The sequence below is a fragment of the Rhincodon typus genome, chromosome 16, assembly GCF_021869965.1.
Source record: "Rhincodon typus isolate 14 chromosome 16, sRhiTyp1.1, whole genome shotgun sequence".
Taxonomy (NCBI): Eukaryota; Metazoa; Chordata; class Chondrichthyes; order Orectolobiformes; family Rhincodontidae; genus Rhincodon; species Rhincodon typus.
The window spans coordinates 38022962-38043951 of NC_063347.1; the positions used below are offsets into that span (position 1 = coordinate 38022962).

Below are 20990 nucleotides of genomic sequence, written 5' to 3' on the forward strand. Positions count from 1 at the left end.
CAAATTTCTGCTAATGTGTGGTCAAAACATGGTTATGTCTCTACTGACTCACAAACTTTATGTTCTAAAGTAATTTCTTACCACTGTGTGCAGTTCTGAAAAAAACCTATTATTGTTCATTGATAGGTTTTGAAAGGAAGAATTTTGGACAGCTCCTAATAATCTCTTTTAATTAGTCCAGTTTGCAGCTAACGACCTAACAGGTCTAAAGCTTTTGCACATCCTTCTATCTGCAATGCTATCCGAGAGCCTGTTCCTGGGAAAATTTCACATTGTCACACTATTTAGTTCTGCTTTAAATTTAACACTTTAATTGCTGGATTAGTTTGGTACTTTCCCTTACAACATTTTCATTTCAACCTTCTACTAAGTCAATGATCTCTAACTGGACAAGGTAGGAGGAAGACATTGCATCGCTTCCAGATTAGAAAGAGGATTATCATACAGTGGTTTAACTACAGTTTAGGTGTCAACTTCAGTGGTATCACTCTCACCTCTGCGGTAGTAAGTTGCAGGTTCAAGTCCCAATACAAACTGTGTCAAAAGCTCATGAAAGACAAAGAGGAGTGATTTATCTTTGTCAAAGTCACATGAGAAGTAATTTGTGACTTTGATAGGAGCTGCTTTGATACTGTGGAAAGGTAGAAACCTTATTTGGAGGATTCAAACATGGAATTCTGTGAAGGATAGGCACAGATTTGGGAAGCAATAACATGCTTAAGGCCACTGGAGAGAACATGGAGGCTAGATATGAGGTGGGTGGCAGTCCACAGGAATTCTGGGGTCAAGGGATGGGATGGTTGTTTAAAGATAAGTGGGATAGTAACCAAAGACAGAGAGCCATTGGCAATATCAACTACATGGGAGCCAGAGAGGAAAGCAGAGTAGTCAGGAATGACTAGTCTTCAACAGTATTTCATTGGATAGAAAGGGCTTTGAGATGTCTTGTACTCATAAAAGGCATCATGAAATTGTACGTCTTTCTTTTTGCATTTCTTACCTTCAAGTCTTACAACCAATGGCACTTTCAGTTTAAGTTCACGGCATGCCTTGGTTATGCCATGTGCTATTATTGCACAGTTGACTATTCCACCAAAAATGTTGACAAGGATTGCTTCAACCTAGGAAAAGAACAAGGAAACTTTCAGAAAAAAAAGTGCATGTTATCAAGAATAGCATAACAAATTAAATTGATCCAGAATTAATACGGCTTATTAATGTTCTTCAAAATATGTGTATGCGCAGGGATTGTCTGTAGGGCATGGCTTCCTTAATACGTTTAGGGTGGAAGCTAGAAAAGTGTAGCATTGTGAGGTTATCCGCGGGTTTGCAGCAGAGTGAGGTACTGAGGAGTCTGTCCTTGATAGAGATGCGTGTGTCCAAGAACTAGACTGATTCTGAAGAGTAGTCCATGATAAGTCTGATGGTGGGATGAAATTTGTTGATATCGTTATGTAGTCATTTCAGTGATTCCTCACCATGAGTCCTACATAGCAATATCAACAAGTTTGATATCCTGCACATACACAGGATCTGCTCAGATGAGGAGGAATGCAACGGACACCTAAAGATTTTGAAGGACACCCTCACAAGGACGGGATATGATGCTCAACTTATCAATCGCCAGTTCTGATGTGCCAGAGTGAAAAACCACAACAACCTCCTAAGACAGACACAAGATACGATCGATAGGGTACCCTTTGTCATCCAGTACTTCCCCAGAGTGGAGAAACTATGCCATGTTCTTCGCAGCCTTCAAAATGTCATCAATGACGATGAGCATCTCGCCAAGATCATCCCTACGCCTCCACTTCTCACCTTCAAACAACCGCCAAACCTTAAACAGACCATTGTTCACAGCAAACTACCCAGCCTTCAGGAGAACATCATTCACAACACCACACAACCCTGCCACAGCAACCTCTGCAAGACATGTCAGATCATCGCCATGGATACTGCCATCACATGTGGGAAACACCACCCACCACGTACACGATAGATACTCTTGTGACTTGGCCAATCTTATCTCTCTCATATGGCGTAGGTGAGGTTGCCCCGAGGCATGGTATATTGGCGAGACTATGCAGACGCTATGAAACGGCTGAATGGACGCCGCACAACAATCGCTAAACAGGAATGCTCCTTTCCAGTTGGGGAACACTTCAGCAGTCAAGGACATTCAGCCTCTGATCTTCAGGTAAGCATCCTCCAAAGCGGCCTTTGAGATACACAACAACGCAGAATCACCGAGCAGAAACTGATAGCCAAGTTCTGTACCCATGAAGATGGCCTCAACCATAATCTTGGATCCATGTCGCACTACATATGACCCCACCACACTGTTCTGTATCTGTAAAATCTTCTTTATTGTCTTGTTTTGTCACAATCACCTTGATAACTTGTTATGATCTCTATCTTAATTAGCTTGTACAGTTTTGGATGACTTTAGTTTACCCTTGGCATGCGACTCTTATACATATCATGTTATTCCAGATATTTGGTTGGTCTCCAGCACCACATTATTTTTAATTTTTTGTAATTATTTTTCTGTCTCATTTAATCGGATTATAGGTCATCCCTCCGCCTGTTATTCAACTGTGGACACTTTAATTACACCATCTAACACTTCAGATTACCTGCAGGGACTTTTTTTCGACACTCCACTCACACCATTTATATGATCTTTTGATCTCTCTGACCATAAATTCTGTGTTGTGTGTACTTCTCTTTCACTTCACCGGATGAAGGGGCTACATTCTAAAAGCTTGTGATTTCAAATAAACCTGCTGGACTATAATCTGGTGTCTTCTGACTTTGTCTACCCCAGTCCAACACTGGCACCTCTACAACTCTGATAGCTGTCAGCTTTGTCTACTCAACTAGTCCAACAGCATCCATCACAAAGCTCCAGCTAATTTACAACTGTCATTAAATTGGCTTCTAGTGACAAAAAGAAACAAAATCACTACTGTCAGTTTAATTATTGCAATGTGAAGCCATATTTCACTCAATGTTTGACCGATAAGAACACAATCTGAATCCTTGAAAATATTGAAAACTATTAAACTACAAAATACTGTAAAACTTGTTCTATTCAAGTCACTGGTAGTTCATTTGTTGGTTTTTCAAGAAAAGGACAAGTAGCAATATTCAACTGAGTCTAGCGGTGTCATTTTTTATGGATATTTTCCTTTTTCCTTTTCCAAATTAACTCAAGGGCAGTTAATGGAAATCACCAAGACCCAGTTAGACTGGTGAGCTTAAGCTTGGAAAGAAACTTCTTGGGATATCTAGGGTGTGGTGTGTAATTATACTAGCTTGTTATCACAAACAACTTTCTCAAGATATCGTAATGATTTATAACTCACCTATGACGGTTTACTGCTGAAAGTAAAATTTGGGAGGCGTTAGAAAACTTTGTTATGACCATCATCAATATTGAATTTTATGACAAAGGAACAAGCTTTAGAGATCCCTAAATGATATCATGATAATCATTAACTTTCATTAACAAGCTTTTTTACTTGCAGATTTTGTTGAGCACTGCATTGAGCTTTAAACTCATCTATTTTATTTTTAAAATGGTTGTGCTATGTATCCAGATTTTTCCTGTCCATACATGACTTTTTAATGTCTGACTTTCAGTGTTCTACCTTTGAATATACAATTAACACAAAGGATTGTTACTTGTACTTATTTAATATCTTGTAGTTAAGGGATCTCTAAAGCTTGTTCCTTTGTCATAAAATCCAATATTGATGCTGGGCATAGCAAAGTTTTCTACAATCCCCAAGTCTTACTTTCAGCAGTAAACTTGTCATTGGTGAGTTATAGATCATTATGATATCATGGGAAAGTTATTTGTAACAACAAGCTAGTATAATTACATACAACATCTTATATATCCCAAAAATTTCTTTCCAAGCTTAAGCTAACTGGTCTTAGTAGCTTCCACTAACTTTCCTTGAGTTTATTTGTAAAAGGAAAATATCTGCAAAAAATGATGCCATTAAGTATTTCTGTTGTTATTTTGAATCATTAGAGTTAAATATCAATAAGCATTTGATGTTCAGAATACACAGATAGGAACTTAAAGCAGTTGTTTAAAAGGCAATCGAGACTATTACCCCCCAAAAAAATTGTGATTTGAAAGGACAATTGCATTTGTTAGTCAACATACTGCTTCTTTCAAAATTGGTTCTTTTGATTTGTGAGAAAAATGACTTTGATGACGAATTGTGTCATACCCTTTTTTTAAACCATGTCCTTTTTGCAAATAAATGCAAATCATTTATGAGAATGCATCAAAAAAACCCTTACTTTCTAAAGGAAACCGAATGCACCTAATTATCATTGCTAGCTTTTAAGAATCGCATTGAATAAATCCAAGAAATCCAATATGGTATGACTATTAAACTAAATTTCAGTTAACTTTCTACAACTCTAATTAGAAGTAAAAACCGAAAGAACCGCGTATGCTGTAAATCAGAAGCAAAAACATAAATTGCTGGAAAAGCTCAGCAGGTCTGGCAGCAGTTTTTTTCTGCTTCTTATTTGAAGTAGTGTATTTCAGAAGTACCCTTCCCCTACCCCAGTCTTCAACAACTTAACTGTCAACAAGTAAATTATCTGCAAAGTTGTGATCTGCCACCAGAATATATTTGCCAATTTGAAGTATTCATCAAGCTGTGTGTGTGAAAAAACTGATTTAGCTACCAAAGTTCCATTAACTAAAGCCATTTCACAATCTAAACTGTGCATTAACATTATATCAAACTATAACACTAGTCAAAATTGCCATAGAATATGTTAAAGAACTACCTAGCCTCATTTATTTCAGTGAATTTCGTTTAATTTGTAGCTGTGTCTAAAAGCGCATCATAAATTTTATTGTTCCAAGAAAGAATATGCTCTACATATGACAACGCCAATCGTAAAATTTCAGTTCCAGTTGCATTCAATGTCCTCCCGCCTTCCCGTTGCTTTTTGTAAACAGATTTTGAAAAGCATCTTCAACATGAAGACGTTATCATTTAATCTTTTAGCAATCAGAGGGAAAGCTACTGCATTCCATTTTCAGCAACAATAAATCTCAGGTACCAATATCTTTTGACTATTTCCCTATTTGTGGTGTTATCGTAGTTCTCAGTCTGAGTGGTTTATTTTGTTGGAGACTATTCAGATGTCTCTAAATGCCATTGGAAGCAAATTAAAAAATTCACTGGTAAACAAGTCTTCAGAGGCTTAGATGATTGAAGCCAAATGAATTTTCACCTTGGAAGTCCTAGTTATTGGACTGAACACTTCCCTAAATTCAGCTAGTTCTATGGATATTGCTTGCATTCTGCTCTGCCGAATCAAATTTTGAGAGGTTGCAACATTGAGGTTAAAGACAATCACTCGCCAGTATTAATAATGGAATAGGGAAAAGGAATGTTAGCTTGGAGGAACAGCAAAGGCACTTCAACTAACTGCAACAGTTCTAAGCATAAACTCTGCTGGTCAATGTGGTATCATTACTGCAAAATGCAAGTATTTTGGAGGCAGTTTTATATTAATAAATGATAGTTTTTCACCAGCATTTTGTTCTGTTCATTTTATTTTACTGCCTTTTAGTCAGAATTAATTTTTCAATCTAAACAATTATACTAGGAGGCCATGTCTATTAGGCATCCAAATAAAATCTTAGATTATACCTAACTGTGTATTAACACTGATAAATGTGCCTATAATACTAGACTTTAAAAATAGCTAACTGGTAGTAAAATGCTTTGGGCCTTTGAGGTTTTGATAGATACTATATAAATGCAAATCTCTCTTTGAGCATGTAACCAACTTTACAATGAGTAAGTTAAGATTTTATTACTTTTGTGGCAAAAATAAGTTCAAGTGTTGAAACAAATGGTTCCTGAATTCCAGTAGTTGTCAATTTTAATACTAAATGAGTATATTTTGAAATTAAATTTTAAAGAGCATAGAATAGTGCAAAAAACTGATAACACTGAAGTAGTTTTGACTATCCAGTAGAGGGCAGAGCTGTTCACAACTCTTCCACAGCTAAATTAGTTTGCTCCAGTCAAAACTATATTCAATCTCCAGTGTTACTTTAAGCATTAAAAATACAACTAAAGTCGTCTTGAGGGAACTGAATAATAGATGTAATTTTGAAACGAATTATTGAGTTAAATAACAAACATGTAAGATTAAGTACGAAAATTATTAGCAGGATAGAAGTAGTCACCAATCATCAACCATAAATCATAATAGCTTTTCTCAGCAAGGTGAAGAGCAAAGATTGTTGGACAGCTAAAGAATGATCAAAGGCAAAAAGAGAAGAAAAACACAAACTTCCTTTCCCTAAGGTCTATAGGAAACATTAGTGTGGGACAGAGAAACAGAATTTGCGAAGAAGAAATGATAGAGAAGTGGACGAGAAAGATAACAACAAAGATCAGGAGAGGAAACAGGAAGGGGAAAAAGAGTAAATTTATGATTCTGAAACTATTTCATTTTGATTCCTCATCCAGATGCTTGACCCAAATAGTCAAAGATTACGTTTGTACAGGGTTAGCACAAACAATGAGTGAAGTTTTGTGGTCCAGAGCTATCTTGTTGAACTAGAAGATGCCTTGTGCACTGCAAACTTAGATTTATTACTAGACTGAGTTACAACAGAATAGGCCATTTATGTTGTTGTCAAAAGCAGTCCAAAGTGACTTCCAAAATAAGTTACCATTAGTGTTGCTTGAAGTAATGTATATTGTAAAAAATGGTAAATACTGATCTGTGCCTGTGACAGCAACCAATGTTCATTATTAGATACCTAGGTAACTGTAGAAAGTTGAAAGGCTGAAGTGTTCAAGAGTTTACACAGTTTTACAATTGCTGTGCCTTACAGATTTTCTCCAAGAGATGTTTCCTTTTTGTGATTGTTAACAAAAATATTAATAAAGCTCGCAGATGTGTAGCTGTCAAAACATGGATCAGTTGAAATCCATCTCCAAGAAGAAAATACCTAATCACTGCCCCTTGACAATCAATGGTGTTATCATCACTGAATCCCCCACTATCAACATCCTGGGGGTTACCATTAACCAAAAACTCAACTGGACCCACCATATAAAACAATGTAGCTACAAGAGCAATTCAAAGGCTAGGAATACTGCAGCGAGTATCTCACCTCCTGAAATCCTGTCCATCATCCAAAAGACACAAGTCAGGAGTATGACGGAATACTTCCCATTTACTTGGATGGGCGCACTCCAACAACACTTCAGAAGCTTGACACTATCGAGGATAAAACCACCTGCTTGACTGGCAACACATCTATAACCATCCACACTCTCCATGACTGACACTCAGTACAAGCTGCCGCTACTAACTACAAGATGCACTGCAGAAACTCAAAAGGTCCTGAGACAGCATTTTCCAAACCAACGACACTTCCATCTCAAAAGGAGAAGGGTGCCAAGATCCAAGCCAGTCACCATTCTGACTTGGAAATATACTGTCATTCCTTCACTATCACTGGATCAAAATCCTAGAATTCCCTCCCTAACAGCATTGTAGGATTACCTACGGCACATGGGCTGCAGCAGTTGAAGAAGGCAGCTCACCACCACCTTCCCAAGAACATCCACGGATGCACGTGTTCCATGAGTGAATAACAAAAACATCATTAAGCTTCACTGCGAAAGCTACTCCAACCTGACATACTTTCAAAACTTATACACTCATAAAACACACTGAATTAGCCACAACAAAGTTAGCCCTATACAGTACATAACTTGTAACAATTTACGCACTGATGTGGTTTAAAAAGAAACTAGTATTAATACTACGTCCTTCATGACCTCAGAACACCTGAAAGCATTTTACACCTAATGAAGTAACTTTTGTCATATAGTCACTGTTGTATTGTACAAAATGTGGAAGTCAATTTGTACACAAACAGAAACACAAGGATAACTTGATGGGGTGCTTTAGTGATACTGGTTGTGGTTTAAATGTTGGTTAGATTACTTGCTTTAAGCACATATTATTCCTAATTGCACATTGGTCCAGAGTTAAAGGAAACTTGAATAATGTGACTGGTATTGCTAAAAGGAAAAATGCAGGATGTACAATGATTTATTTTGGGGTCTTCCAGTATAAATTATTTTCCATAATTCTACATCTTAGCAAGAATTAGGCCTACAGGGATCCCATGAAAGTAATATCTACTTGAGTTCAGTTTCAAATACACTGTAAGCTTAATAGCATGAGTTAGTAAGTTCTTAAATTTGATGAATGCAGACACTATTGATACATCTAAATGTGTAGCTATGTATATCAATATTGAGGTCGTTTATGGTTCTTGTGAAAATGAAGGAATCCTTCACAGCGTAGGTGTAAAACTCATTTAAAACTGGTTTTAACAACTCACTCAACCACTTGGTCAATTCATATTGAGCAACGCAGTCATAAATGGAACACTGTTTAAAGGGGCATTGGTTCTATATGCCCTGGGTATCCCATACGTTCGAACCTTCAGTGAACCATTAGGACAAATACAATCACATGTATCACCAGAAAGTTCCACCCTTTCACAAGTCCAACAAGTCCCTCATCAATTTCTTCAAGTGTGGCTGTGTGGTCCTGTGTAGTAGCAAGTCATATGTAAACCTAGAATCATCATTAAGTGTGTGTTTTGTTGATGTAGTCATGTTTGTTCACTGATTTCTACTCCAATCCCTTTGTTGGATTTGCATATGTATATATCAGTGTTTGTCTTGAAACTACACAGTGCTACTAGTCATTCATGTCGTAGATGAAAAATCTGTCAAGTCATTAGATGTTCCACAATATTCATATGCCAGATCTCCTGTGTGTGTTTTCAGGGCCTGAGCATTCTTGTTGGATGCTTGGTGGAGTGAGATAACTGGTAGTGAATGAGTTTGAGCTCAGTGAATACTTCTTCCCATTTATTGTGAGATAAGGGCACACAGTTGAAACTATGAATGAAGACAAACTCCTTGTTTTTCAAGGCAGAATGTTTGAAGAGATTTATCACATGTTTAGCAGCATCCTTAACTGAGCTACTAAACCACTGCTGTTTAAGTGAGTTTATACTGTGGCTATACTTCAAGCAGGTATTGTTTATTAGTGCAGTTACCTACTGAAGAAATATAGTGGCACAAATGGATTAAACGACAAATGAAGAAAACAACTGCACAGTTCAGACCAAGCCACCACCATTGGCAGTCCCTCACAGACGAGGATGACTCTTCCACTCTCAGGGTGAGTCTGTTGGTGGCTGGATAGACCGATGGGCTCCTGCAGGCTCTGTTACACTTGGGGCGGAAGGTGGTCGCGGGAAAGGCTGGATGGCAGCATACTCCTTTTGCTGTTTTCGCCTGGCTTCCACTTTTTCCTGATGGCAAGCCTCGACGTGCTCAATGCCTTCCTGGATGCTCCCCTCCATTTGGACAGCATTGGGTCAGTGATTCCCAGGTGTCCGTGGGAATGCTGCACTTTGCCAGTGAGGCCTTGAGGGTAGCCCTGAAGCAATTCCCCTGTTCACCTGGGGCTTGCCTGCTGTTTCGAAGCTGGAGTAGAGCACCTGCTTGGAGAGTATCGTGTTGGTCATGTGGACAACATGCATAGCCCATTGTAGCCGTTGCCTGTGCAAGGTCCTTCGAATCTGCTGGGAAGACAAATGCACCAACACCAGTATCCTCCATAAGGTCAACATCCCAAGCATTGAGGAACTGACCATTCTTGATCAGACCAAGTATAGTGTACAACATAACCTAGGTTAAGGACTCTACCGCAATCTATTATATTTCTGTCTCTACAAAAGCACTTTGAATCATTGGACAGTGTCTCATTTTAGTTCTATCATAACTGTTGATAATGGACACTGGCAGGATCTTGGATCTATTGCACTTTATGAGGAATTCAATAGTTTGTTAGTTCTTAACTTTCTTGCAAGTTTAACTTTTTTGTTAATATTCCTTGTTTTGTCCTTGTTGTACCTTTATCTCAGGTATATAAATACTTTTTGATAGTCTGGGACTCATCACAACTGGGATGTCAGAAACAAGGTTTGATAAAGGAGCACCAATTTATGCAGAGATAGTAGGAACTGCAGATGCTGGAGAATCTGAGATAAGAAGGTGTAGAGCTGGACGAACACAGCAGGCCAAGCAGCATCATAGGAGCAGGAAGGCTGACGTTTCGGGCCTAGACCCTCCATCAGAAATGGGGGAGGGGAAGGGGATTCTGAAATAAATAGGGAGAGAGGGGGAGGCGGATAGAAGATGGATAGAGGAGAAGATAGGTGGAGAAGAAACAGACAGGTCAAAAGAGGCAGGGATGGAGCCAGTAAAGGTGAGTGTAGGTGGGGAGGTAGGGAGGAGATAGGTCAGTCCAGGGAGGACGGACAGGTCAAGGGGACGGGATGAGGTTAGTAGGTAGGAAATGGGGGTGTGGCTTGAGGTGGGAGGAGGGGATAGGTGGGAGGAAGAACAGGTTAGGGAGGTGGGGACAAACTGGGCTGGTTTTGGGATGCGGTAGGGGGAGGGGAGATTTTGAAGCTTGTGAAATCCGCATTGATACCATTGGGCTGCAGGGTTCCCAAGCGGAATGAGTTGCTGTTCCTGCAACCTTCAGGTGGCATCGTTGTGGCACTGCAGGAGGCCCAGGATGGACATGTCGTCTGAGGAATGGGAGGGGGAGTTGAAATGGTTCGTGACGGGGAGGTGCAGTTGTTTATTGCGAACCGAGCGTAGGTGTTCTGCAAAGCGGTCCCCAAGCCTCCGCTTGGTTTCCCCGATGTAGAGGAGGCCACAACGGGTACAGCGGATGCAATATACCACATTGGCAGATGTGCAGGTGAACATCTGCTTGATGTGGAAAGTCTTCTTGGGGCCTGGAATGGGGGTGAGGCCACACCTGGCACTTTTCCCTGCAACCGCAGGAAGTGCTACACCTGCCCCTTCACCTCCCCCCTCACCCCCATCCCAGGCCCCAAGAAGACTTTCCACATCAAGCAGATGTTCACCTGCACATCTGCTAATGTGGTATACTGCATCCGCTGTACCCGTTGTGGCCTCCTCTACATCGGGGAAACCAAGCGGAGGCTCGGGGACTGCTTTGCAGAACACCTACACTCGGTTTGCAATAAACAACTGCACCTCCCAGTCATGAACCATTTCAACTCCCCCTCCCATTCCTCAGACGACATGTCCATCCTGGGCCTCCTGCAGTGCCACAACGATGCCACCCGAAGGTTGCAGGAACAGCAACTCATATTCTGCTTGGGAACCCTGCAGCCCAATGGTATCAATGCGGATTTCACAAGCTTCAAAATCTCCCCTCCCCCTACCGCATCCCGAAACCAGCCCAGCTTGTCCCCACCTCCCTAACCTGTTCTTCCTCCCACCTATCCCCTCCTCCCACCTCAAGCCACACCCCCATTTCCTACCTACTAACCTCATCCTGCCCCCTTGACCTGTCCTCCCTACCTGCCCACCTACACTCACCTTTACTGGCTCCATCCCCGCCTCTTTGACCTGTTTCCTCTCCACCTATCTTCTCCTCTATCCATCTTCTATCCGCCTCCCCCTCTCTCCCTATTTATTTCAGAACCCCCTTCCCCTCCCCCATTTCTGATGAAGGGTCTAGGCCCGAAATGTCAGCCTTCCTGCTCCCATGATGCTGCTTGGCCTGCTGTGTTCATCCAGCTCTACACCTTGTTATCTCTCTCTCTCTCTACCAATTTATGCAGCTTGGGAGGACAGTGTTGATTGGTTGGGCCACCTTTGGTGTGGAGTTGCAATGCAAACAGTTAACGGTCAATCTTAGTAGTCAGACCAAGTAGATCCTGATTGGTCAGGGCATTGCCATAAGGAATACAGTGATGTTTTCCAGTCTCCATGTCTCCATTTTTCCTCGAAGTGAAAAAGATGCAATATGTACTACTTCCTTTTTTGTACATGAATAGGATCTTGTGGCACAATATATGTCCCTTCTAGCAATAAACTTGACAAACTCCCTTCCATGCTAAAGTGTGCTATAGAAACGGAGCAATCAAACAAGTTCCATTTTGTCAATGTACGAATTGAGAAATCTGCTATTGGGTTCGCTACTGCTATCTATCAAAATCTACATTTACTGGTCAATATGGTTCCATGCATTACAAGATCTGATCTTGTAATGCATGGAACCATATTGACAATGGGGCATTAACCATCTGTGTAAGATATATACTGAGATAGAATGTATCAAACTAATCTTGTTTGATAATAGCTACCCTAGTCAAATCATCACTTGCTGTATTTCATGCAAACTCACAAAATGGCTGGCAGCCATCACCTTAGACTCTGAACTAGATGATCCTAGATGGCGTCTCAAAAAAAATGTGATCAGAAGCAGCTCACTGTGGCAGGCCAACACTTTGTAGTAAACCCATGAGTGTTTATCTCCATCAACAAGATACTGCCATCAAGGCAAAAAAGTTTCTGTATGTACCACGCAAATGAGGAATGAGATGTATGAGTTTTAGTGTAGAGTGCTGTCAGTCATGTCGGCTGTACATCCTAGTGACTAGTGGACCATATCAAACAGATTCTGTTGACCATTTGCCAATTGTGCTCAACCAGCTGTGCCTGCAATCTTCATGTGTTTCTGCTGTTGGACCAAATTCATTGAAGAATCTGAACTATGCTAAGAATTATACCAGGGAACAATTTAAGATTACTAGTTGGGCTTGTAGTATGATGCATTTGCCCATATTAGAAGCTGCACATACTGAATTGCTGGGCTTGTTTTATGTAGGCAAAGGAATTTGTATGTACATTTCACCTATTTTGTTCAGGAAAAAGGATCGAGAGACTATCAATCTCTGCTGCATTCCCTATGGCAACATCCTGACCAATCAGGATCTACTTGCCTGGTCTGAGAATTAAGATTGACAGTTAACTACTTTTCCTGCTGCATCTCCATGGCAAAGATGGCCAAACCAATCTGCCTAATACTGTATAAAATGGATTTTTCTTTTGAAACATTTTCTTCTGTCCAGGACCCAATAAGTGCAAGATTTAAAATAAACAACTTCGGCTTTGTGTTCTTTCAGCAATGTTTATGTTCTACTTTACAGTTTCATATTATCAGAAGCTACATTATTTTATCATTCAAGAAATGGTGGCATATTTTATGGTGAACTCAGATAATATAGACGTGACTTGAACAGAACAAGCTAAGTTTTAGCACATAAGAAACAGACTGATTCAATCTGCTCCTGTAAATCTACATAGTAAGGTTACCACTGAAATAAGTGTAACTTCTTAAAATTACTGAAGTTGCAGAATACCTCTAAGTATCAATACTGATTATGCCAAATAGCAAGTAGTTCAAAGAGTACAACTTTTCAGCACAACATCCCCTTCAGCTATGCAAATATCTTGTTATTGCTCATGCATTATTCCTAGTCACACACTACCTATTAGTCTAAGGTTAAAGGGAAGCTTTAATAACATTAAGAGGTACAGGATCCTCCAGAGTTCTAGAGGATGATGCTCAGTACCTTAGTACTTAGAGATTAGATAAAGTAAAATAGCTCAAATTTTATTGGTAAATTAAATTAATATTTTAATAATACAACAGTCCATTTTCTGACACTAAGATGTTTGAGCCAGTAAAATTGAATATGGCAGTGTCCCTATTAAAAACAGTGAATGTTTATTGTCCTAGCTTTCAATGAATTATTTAGAGGGGGGTAGGACGATCATTTCCTATTCATATTTTAAAATATTTAGACAATAATTACTCAATAGTATACATGTCACGTACATCACTATTGTTATGAAATGAGTTTTCAATTTTGACTGATGATACTTTTTTCCCCATTTTTTGAAAATGTTTAGCATTTGTAGCCTCGTTGGAAATCACATCACACATGAATGGGCCATCACAGCGACACAAAATTGTATGTTAGATGTCATCTGCTTTACTCTTATAAATACACTAATAGATAAGTGGCTAAGAATCATATATATATTAATAGGACAAAATCCTTTTTAAATAGATGACAAGCCAGGCCCTTTTCATGAGACAATTGTTCAGTGTATTGAGATTGAATTTTGTGAATAACAATCAAAACAAAAATTGTGCTTCAACATAAAATTTCTTCAAATATATCTGAATACAGAAAATGTTAGTTGTCCCACTTAATTTTTTTTGCATGTATTCCCAGGATCTTTACTGAAATAGAATCAATAGCAATGACTGAGTCCATCAAATCCATCATAAAATAACTATACCAGAGAGAATTAATTGTATTAATCAAAGAAAAAAAAAATTTAATCCTTATTATTTGCTCATATTACATTGCGCAGCATATATAGTACTGAAACAAGCCCTCATGTACTTACCTAGTCCCTCCTTAAATGTACCATTTGCTTCAATCATTGCCTGAATCTAAAAATAAACACAATTTTTAAATAACTGCTTCACAGAGTGTATTTTTTTTTTTTTTTTACACACTTGCCAACTTTTTCTCTCCTGAAAACAGATTTTTGCAGGTAGGGATTTAGAGGTGTCAGCATCTGCCTTGCCCCACAGCCAAGTGGTGTATTTTGGGTCCAGACAATGAGCATCAACTGGCAAATGTACCTAAAACGTTAAACCTACTGTGTTAGCATTATGTTGGGTGGCAGCTTTAGTTAATTTGCTTTAAGGTTTAGTGTACTTAAGGTTCAACACAACACCATTTTCAGTTGATTCACAGGTGCCTGATCTGATCATAATTGTGATTTGTAATCTCTTCCAGACAATCAAATCTCATTTTTTAAACTGAAAAAAAAAAGTAAAATGAAGAGAATAGAATAGAATTATAGCAGGAAAAGTAGATGAAAGGTGATGGAAAATTTCTCATTTTGAGCAGGAAAACAGTATGAACTACATAGAATTTTGCAGTGTAAAGTACACTGCTCTGATCTAGTAATGCACCTCAAGTCCAATCTAGAAGGCCATCTTGACAACATTGGTGAGAGAAGTTTCCATTCAGCAGACCACCCATTTTGTTTTCCCTCTGAATGGCCAGTTTGATTAATCATTATTCTCAATGTCAACTAAGAAAAATTGAGATTGCCCTGAAAATTAATATAATTCAAGACAGGAAACAACAAACCAAGAGATGGGGAAAGAAGTATCAATAGGGCAAAGAGAGTTAAAAATCTTCCTAGTTAATGTAATTTTCTTAAGTATTTAAAATTTCACTACCATGTTACTATTATATGTGCCTCTGCCAGTAATGTTTACATCATTTCTGTGTCTTATTAGTATTCAACTCAATGTTATCTATTTTCTATTTAATGAAACAGAATTAGTACTGAACATCAGATTCTCTTACCATTCTAATTAAAAATAATTCTAATATTTGGCTTGCACCATACTTTATCTGGAATGTTATGTATTCAAACAGGGATTTGCAACATACATCAAGAAACTAACTGCAAAGCACCACTATGTAATGATGATTGCCAGCAGGACGGGTGTAATTTTATCAGTAACATATGAATAGCTTCATCTTTAAGCTGAGTATCTTGAGAGTGATCACATGATCAACCCAATTTATTTCTGTATTTATATTTACAAATGCTGAAATGCGCAACAACTAGAGTCAGGTTTCTACTCAAGTATTGTGGATACAGTTCACAAAATTATAGATGTTAGGAGCTATGAGCAAATTTCGTTCATGCTTTCACAGAAATCCATCCACTGGTTCCAAGAGTACATTTTTTTTTTACATCAGATAGGCACTTACAGCTTTTTAAACATTACCTAGGAAGGAGCAGCTCTGAATTTGCCAACACATCACATCACTCGTTGCAAATAAAACTGATGAACTGCTTGGTTATTAACAATTTGTTTTGATCTGTTAATTTTAGATATTTCTCCAATCAGATTTTTCTGCATTACATTTTGTTTAATTTAAAGTATTTAAAAATTGGACGAAAATAGTCAATTATTACTATAAACCAATTATCAAACTCATCCATTGATAACTCGCCGCATTTCATGGGGAAGGGGATCTAGGCAACAGAGGTACAGCTCAACACCATAAATCTTAACAAAAGAACAATTTTCTAAGTTTAATTTATTCCCAGTATTTATTTTCTCTCCCTAACCTTAATACTTGGCTAGATTTAATTAAAGTAAGTGAAGCATTTCATTGGTATAATTTAATTACTCCAGATGGACAGTATCAATTCAATAGTAAGGTGGTCTATTATAAAATGTAAGCTATATTTTCCAACCACCTGCATTCTCCCTAACTCACTCAATCCTTTCACTCATGAGCCACACCTATAATTGTCTCTTGAAACATTTGGACTAGTTGGCTCATTGACCCTCCTGGTAACTTATTCTGGAACTCGGTAACCCTTTAATGAGGAAAATATTACAGTCATTGAGTCACAGAGATTAGCAGCATGAAAACAGACTCTTCGGTCCAACTTGTCCATGCCCACCAGATATCCTAAATTAATTAGTCCCATTTGCCAGCATTTGGCCCACATCCCTCCATACCCTTCCTATTCATATACCCATCCAGATGCCTTTTAAATGTTGTCATTGTACCAGCCTCTACCACTTTCTCTGGCAGTTCATTCTATACATGCACCACCCTCTGCATGAAATATTCCCCCTTAGGTCCCTTTTAAATCTTTCCCCTCTCACCTTAAACCTATGCCCTCTAGTTTTGGATTCCCCTACCCTGGGGAAAAGACCTTGACTATTCGCCCGATTGATGCCCTTCATGATTTTATAAACTTCTATAAGGTCACCACTCAGCATCCAACGCTCCAGGGAAAATAGCCCCAGCCTATTCAGCCTCTCCCCATAACTCAAACCCTCCAACCCTGGTAATATCTTTGTCAATCTTTTCTGAACCCTTTCAAGTTTCACAACATCGTTCCTATAGCAGGGAGATCAGTATTGATTATTTCCCCCTCTTTCGCTCCCAATGTTTCAAAACAATGTTTTGGTGGTATTTGAACTATTCCCCAGAATGCTCGGTCACTCAAAAATATAGGGTAGGGCAATTTGCCCAAGATATAACAGCTATTAATTGCTCCTTTTGCACCTCTAACTGTATCCAAATTTACAGTTGTTGTATAATAAAGTGAACTGAATTAGGCTGACCAGGATGGCCCAGTACTACTACTTTGCAGGTAGCTATTGTGTTTGCAAACTCAATTACATACACTTGATACTTTTTCCCAAGCTGGAATGAAAGGCCCTATTGTAACACACTTGTAGCTGCATTTGTTTTATTCTAGACCTTACTAATCAGTCATACTGTTATTGATCTGCAATAATATGCAAGACTAAATGTTATTTAATATAAATAATTATATTACACCTTTAATCATCATTTCTAACATTATGAATTTGAAGAAAGAAGAACGAACTTGACCTTATAAAAGCTTTGCTGATTTCAGAATGTTACAAAACATACTACAGCTTATGAAATATTTTTTCTTCGAACATAGTCAATTTGGACATGTAGAAGCTCTGGTGAAATTCAATAAGACAACGGCACAAATATTGGCTAAGACAGTGGGCTAATTTCACCTGCAAACAAATAGTCAGTACAACTTATTAAAACAATATAGATTTGTTGTTCATGACACAAACACATCCAACAAACTTAAAGTTCTGTGATAAGTTCCACTACCTTCATGCATCTTTACTTGAAAAAGATGCCAAAGAGAAAAGGCCATTTAAAAAAAAAAGTGTATTCATACATGGGACGTGGGTGTCACTACCTGCGCCAGCATTTATTGCCCGTCCATAGTTGGTCTCGAGAAGGTTTGCTGAGCTGCCTTCTTGAACAGCTGCTGTTCATGTGCTGTAGATACACCCACAATGCTGCTAGGGTGGAAGCAGGGCAGGATTTTAACCCAGCAACTGTGTATGACAAACATCTTTACCATTGTTACCTTTGTAAACTCTTAGAAAAGAACTAACTCTGCCCTCCAAAAAAAAAAGGAATACAACTTTGCTTAGAACATTTCTACAATGTGCACAATATTTTCAAAAATCAATGCAGGAAAGAGAGTGCCAAGAGCTTCTTAACGTACACCAGTCATTGATTTCTTTAAAAAAAAACTTTGTTCTATTGGGGATACTATAGTCCTTGCAGTATTTTTACTTTATGTTAGACAGTGGGAGATAGTGTATCAGTTTTAGTAAATACAGTTTGTAGCAGAAGCACAAAGCTATGTTCTGCTGTTAACTGACACAATATTTTGTTTTTGCAATACATTTGGCACTTCAGTCAATTTATTTTAAACACTGAGTTTAAAGGTGTCACAGAAACTTGACACATTATTTTGGTTTCAGGCAAACATCTGTACGACAATAAAACTGGGCTGATTGAAAGGATCTATTTGTTACTTCAGAAATATTAAGTTATCCATATTTTGTATTTATTCAAAAATCATTAATCATTAAATGGATCTATACTATATATAAAAGACTAACCTGCAGACAAAAACTTACATTTATATTGCATCTTAGCACATCTCTGAAACATCTTGAAGGACTTCATGTAAAATTAGTTATTTTGGAAAGCAACTTATTTGTGAGTAATGCTACAGTCATTATGTGCTCAACTACTATATTGTCAATAAGATGAACAGAGAGTTAATCTACTTCTGATGGAATTGGTTGAAGAAGGTTGATAACTATTCTGTTCTTTTCAAATTGCTTTGAAATGATGGAAAAACAGAGCTGAAAAGGCCAGTCTCTGCCTCTTTAGAGTTATTAAATAAAAGTCTGTCTTTGTTCAACGTTGATAGCCAGCTAGTCTGTTCAATTAATTCAAACTGGACTCTCAACCTTGAGTGAAGACAGCTTTGGAAATATTAACTTGAAAGTGAATTTGTGCCTAGAGCATCTGTAAAGTTACATTTTTCCCCCCAATAACTGAAGAGCTTAAAAAATAGATTGATATCACATGAAAACTATATTCAGATCATTCATGCATTTCATAAAAAACAAATCAGTTATTTGGCTTACAGTCATATCCTGTCTTGTTCTTTAAACCCCTGCCTTCTATTAAAAGACAAAAAGTAGGTAGTATGGTGGCATACAACTATGACATTGCCAGCGTACACAGCACGGGTTCCATGTTTTCATGGGTCACACTGTTGTTAAATTAAATGTGGGGTATTAAAAGATGCATTTTAGTTCAAAGGGGGCATGAAGTCTGTCTGTGAGTGTAGTTAATGGTGCTGAAGCTGGGGAGACATTGACCCAGTGTTTTTACCGCTAGACTATTAATTCAGAAACTCAGTTAACGTTCTGGGGAACTATGGTAGATTGCAAAATTTGAACTAAATGAATACCTACAATTAAGAGTCTAATGACCATGAAATCACTATCAATCTTTGGAAAAACCCATCTGATTCACTCATGTCCTTCGGGAAGGGAAATCTAGTCTGGCCTACATGTGAATTCAGACCCACAACAATAAGGTTGACTCTCAAATGTCCTCTGAAATGGCTTAGCAAGCCTATTAGATGTATTAATTGCTAGAAAGTCTCAAAAAATGAACGAAACTGGCTAGATCACTTGGCATTGAATAAGGCACCGGAAACAGCAAAGGTAAAAACAGACCCGTTGACTCTACAAAGTCATCTTTAATAACATCTGGAAGCCAGTGACAAAACTGGGTGAGCCGTCTCACAGGCTAATCAAGCAACAGCTTGACCATAGTCATGTTTAAGGAATCATACATGTAGTCAATACAACTAGGTAAATGGAGTCTGGGGGTACAGGACCAAAGAGACAGGTTTAGAAGGGGTGTGGTGGCAAGTTGATAGGCAGGCCTTTCTCTGGACCAAAGGATGCACGAATAGGAAGGTCCATCATAGCCTGAATCATGGAAGGCCCATTCAAATCCTCCCACCATCGGTCAATTGGCCTCAGGAGGGACAGCCATCTTCCACCTTCCCCCACTATTGGTACAATGTCATGGCAGTGAGAAGACTCCACATTTAGCCTTCCATCATCACATTACGTGATTTTCCCACCTCTTAATCCATCCCCATCAGGATAGTAAAATCCAGTCCATAAATATAAAATGAATAGAAATGTCAGACTTTTCAAAACAAGATTTCTACAAATCAAGACATGGAAATGGCTTATGAGTCACAATTTGGATACCCATCATCTGGTCTATCTAAGTCCCATTTAAGTTGGTGTGAATGCTATTGCTATTTGAAGTGATTATCTGTAATGAAGTCTCATTTGAAACAATTTGTTGTATTGATTTCCAAATGTATGTCATGGAAACTAAACATTTTATGAAGTAACAGCACTCTCGCGTCCAATAACAGTAATATTGAAAACTTTAGTCTTAAGAGTTTGAACCACCCTGTTGATGAAAGAAAACCAACTCAGTAATTTTGATATGTAGATGTATTATCCTATAACTGATATTGTTTGTTTAAAATTATTTTCAAGAGAACATGATCTCCAACTTGCAGGATTCTGCCTGCCCATAATTAATTTATAGACTTAGTCATAAGCCAGACAAGCAGACACTGTGCAAACTTACTCTATAACACTTGTCCAATTGCTGTAGAAACTACTGAATGTTAATCCAGATTTTCTTAAATTTTCTGTTCAACCTTGGATGAATGATAAGATTGCGGCTGCTAAAAGATTAATTAATCAGTTTTTTTTTCCTAAAGAAGCCTCAAAGGAGATGATTTTAACAACTCTTTTTGACATGGTTCAACTGAACATAGTTTAATTCATAGGTACATGGTTCATCAGACATTTAAACATCATGACTGTGGAAAAAATGTTGGTGTGACCATAAGTACCACAGATTGTGGAACTTGCCTCCAAGCATCAAGAACCCTAATTTATCCTTAATTGGATAGAGGGAGTTCAGGGCGGAAGTTGGATTTACACCTTGTTCTACTTGTCAC

The 20990-nt window shown here is 38.3% G+C and overlaps 1 protein-coding gene across 1 annotated transcript in view; it reads right to left on the bottom strand.

The window, feature by feature from the left end:
• The window catches only part of suclg2 (succinate-CoA ligase GDP-forming subunit beta), a 186672-nt gene that overhangs the window by 29302 nt on the left and 136380 nt on the right, over positions 1 to 20990 (bottom strand). Inside the window, exon 4 of the mRNA XM_048606735.1 lies at positions 1001 to 1121. Within this exon, the coding sequence (XP_048462692.1) occupies positions 1001 to 1121 (121 nt within the window). The remainder of the gene's footprint in view (positions 1 to 1000; positions 1122 to 20990) is intronic.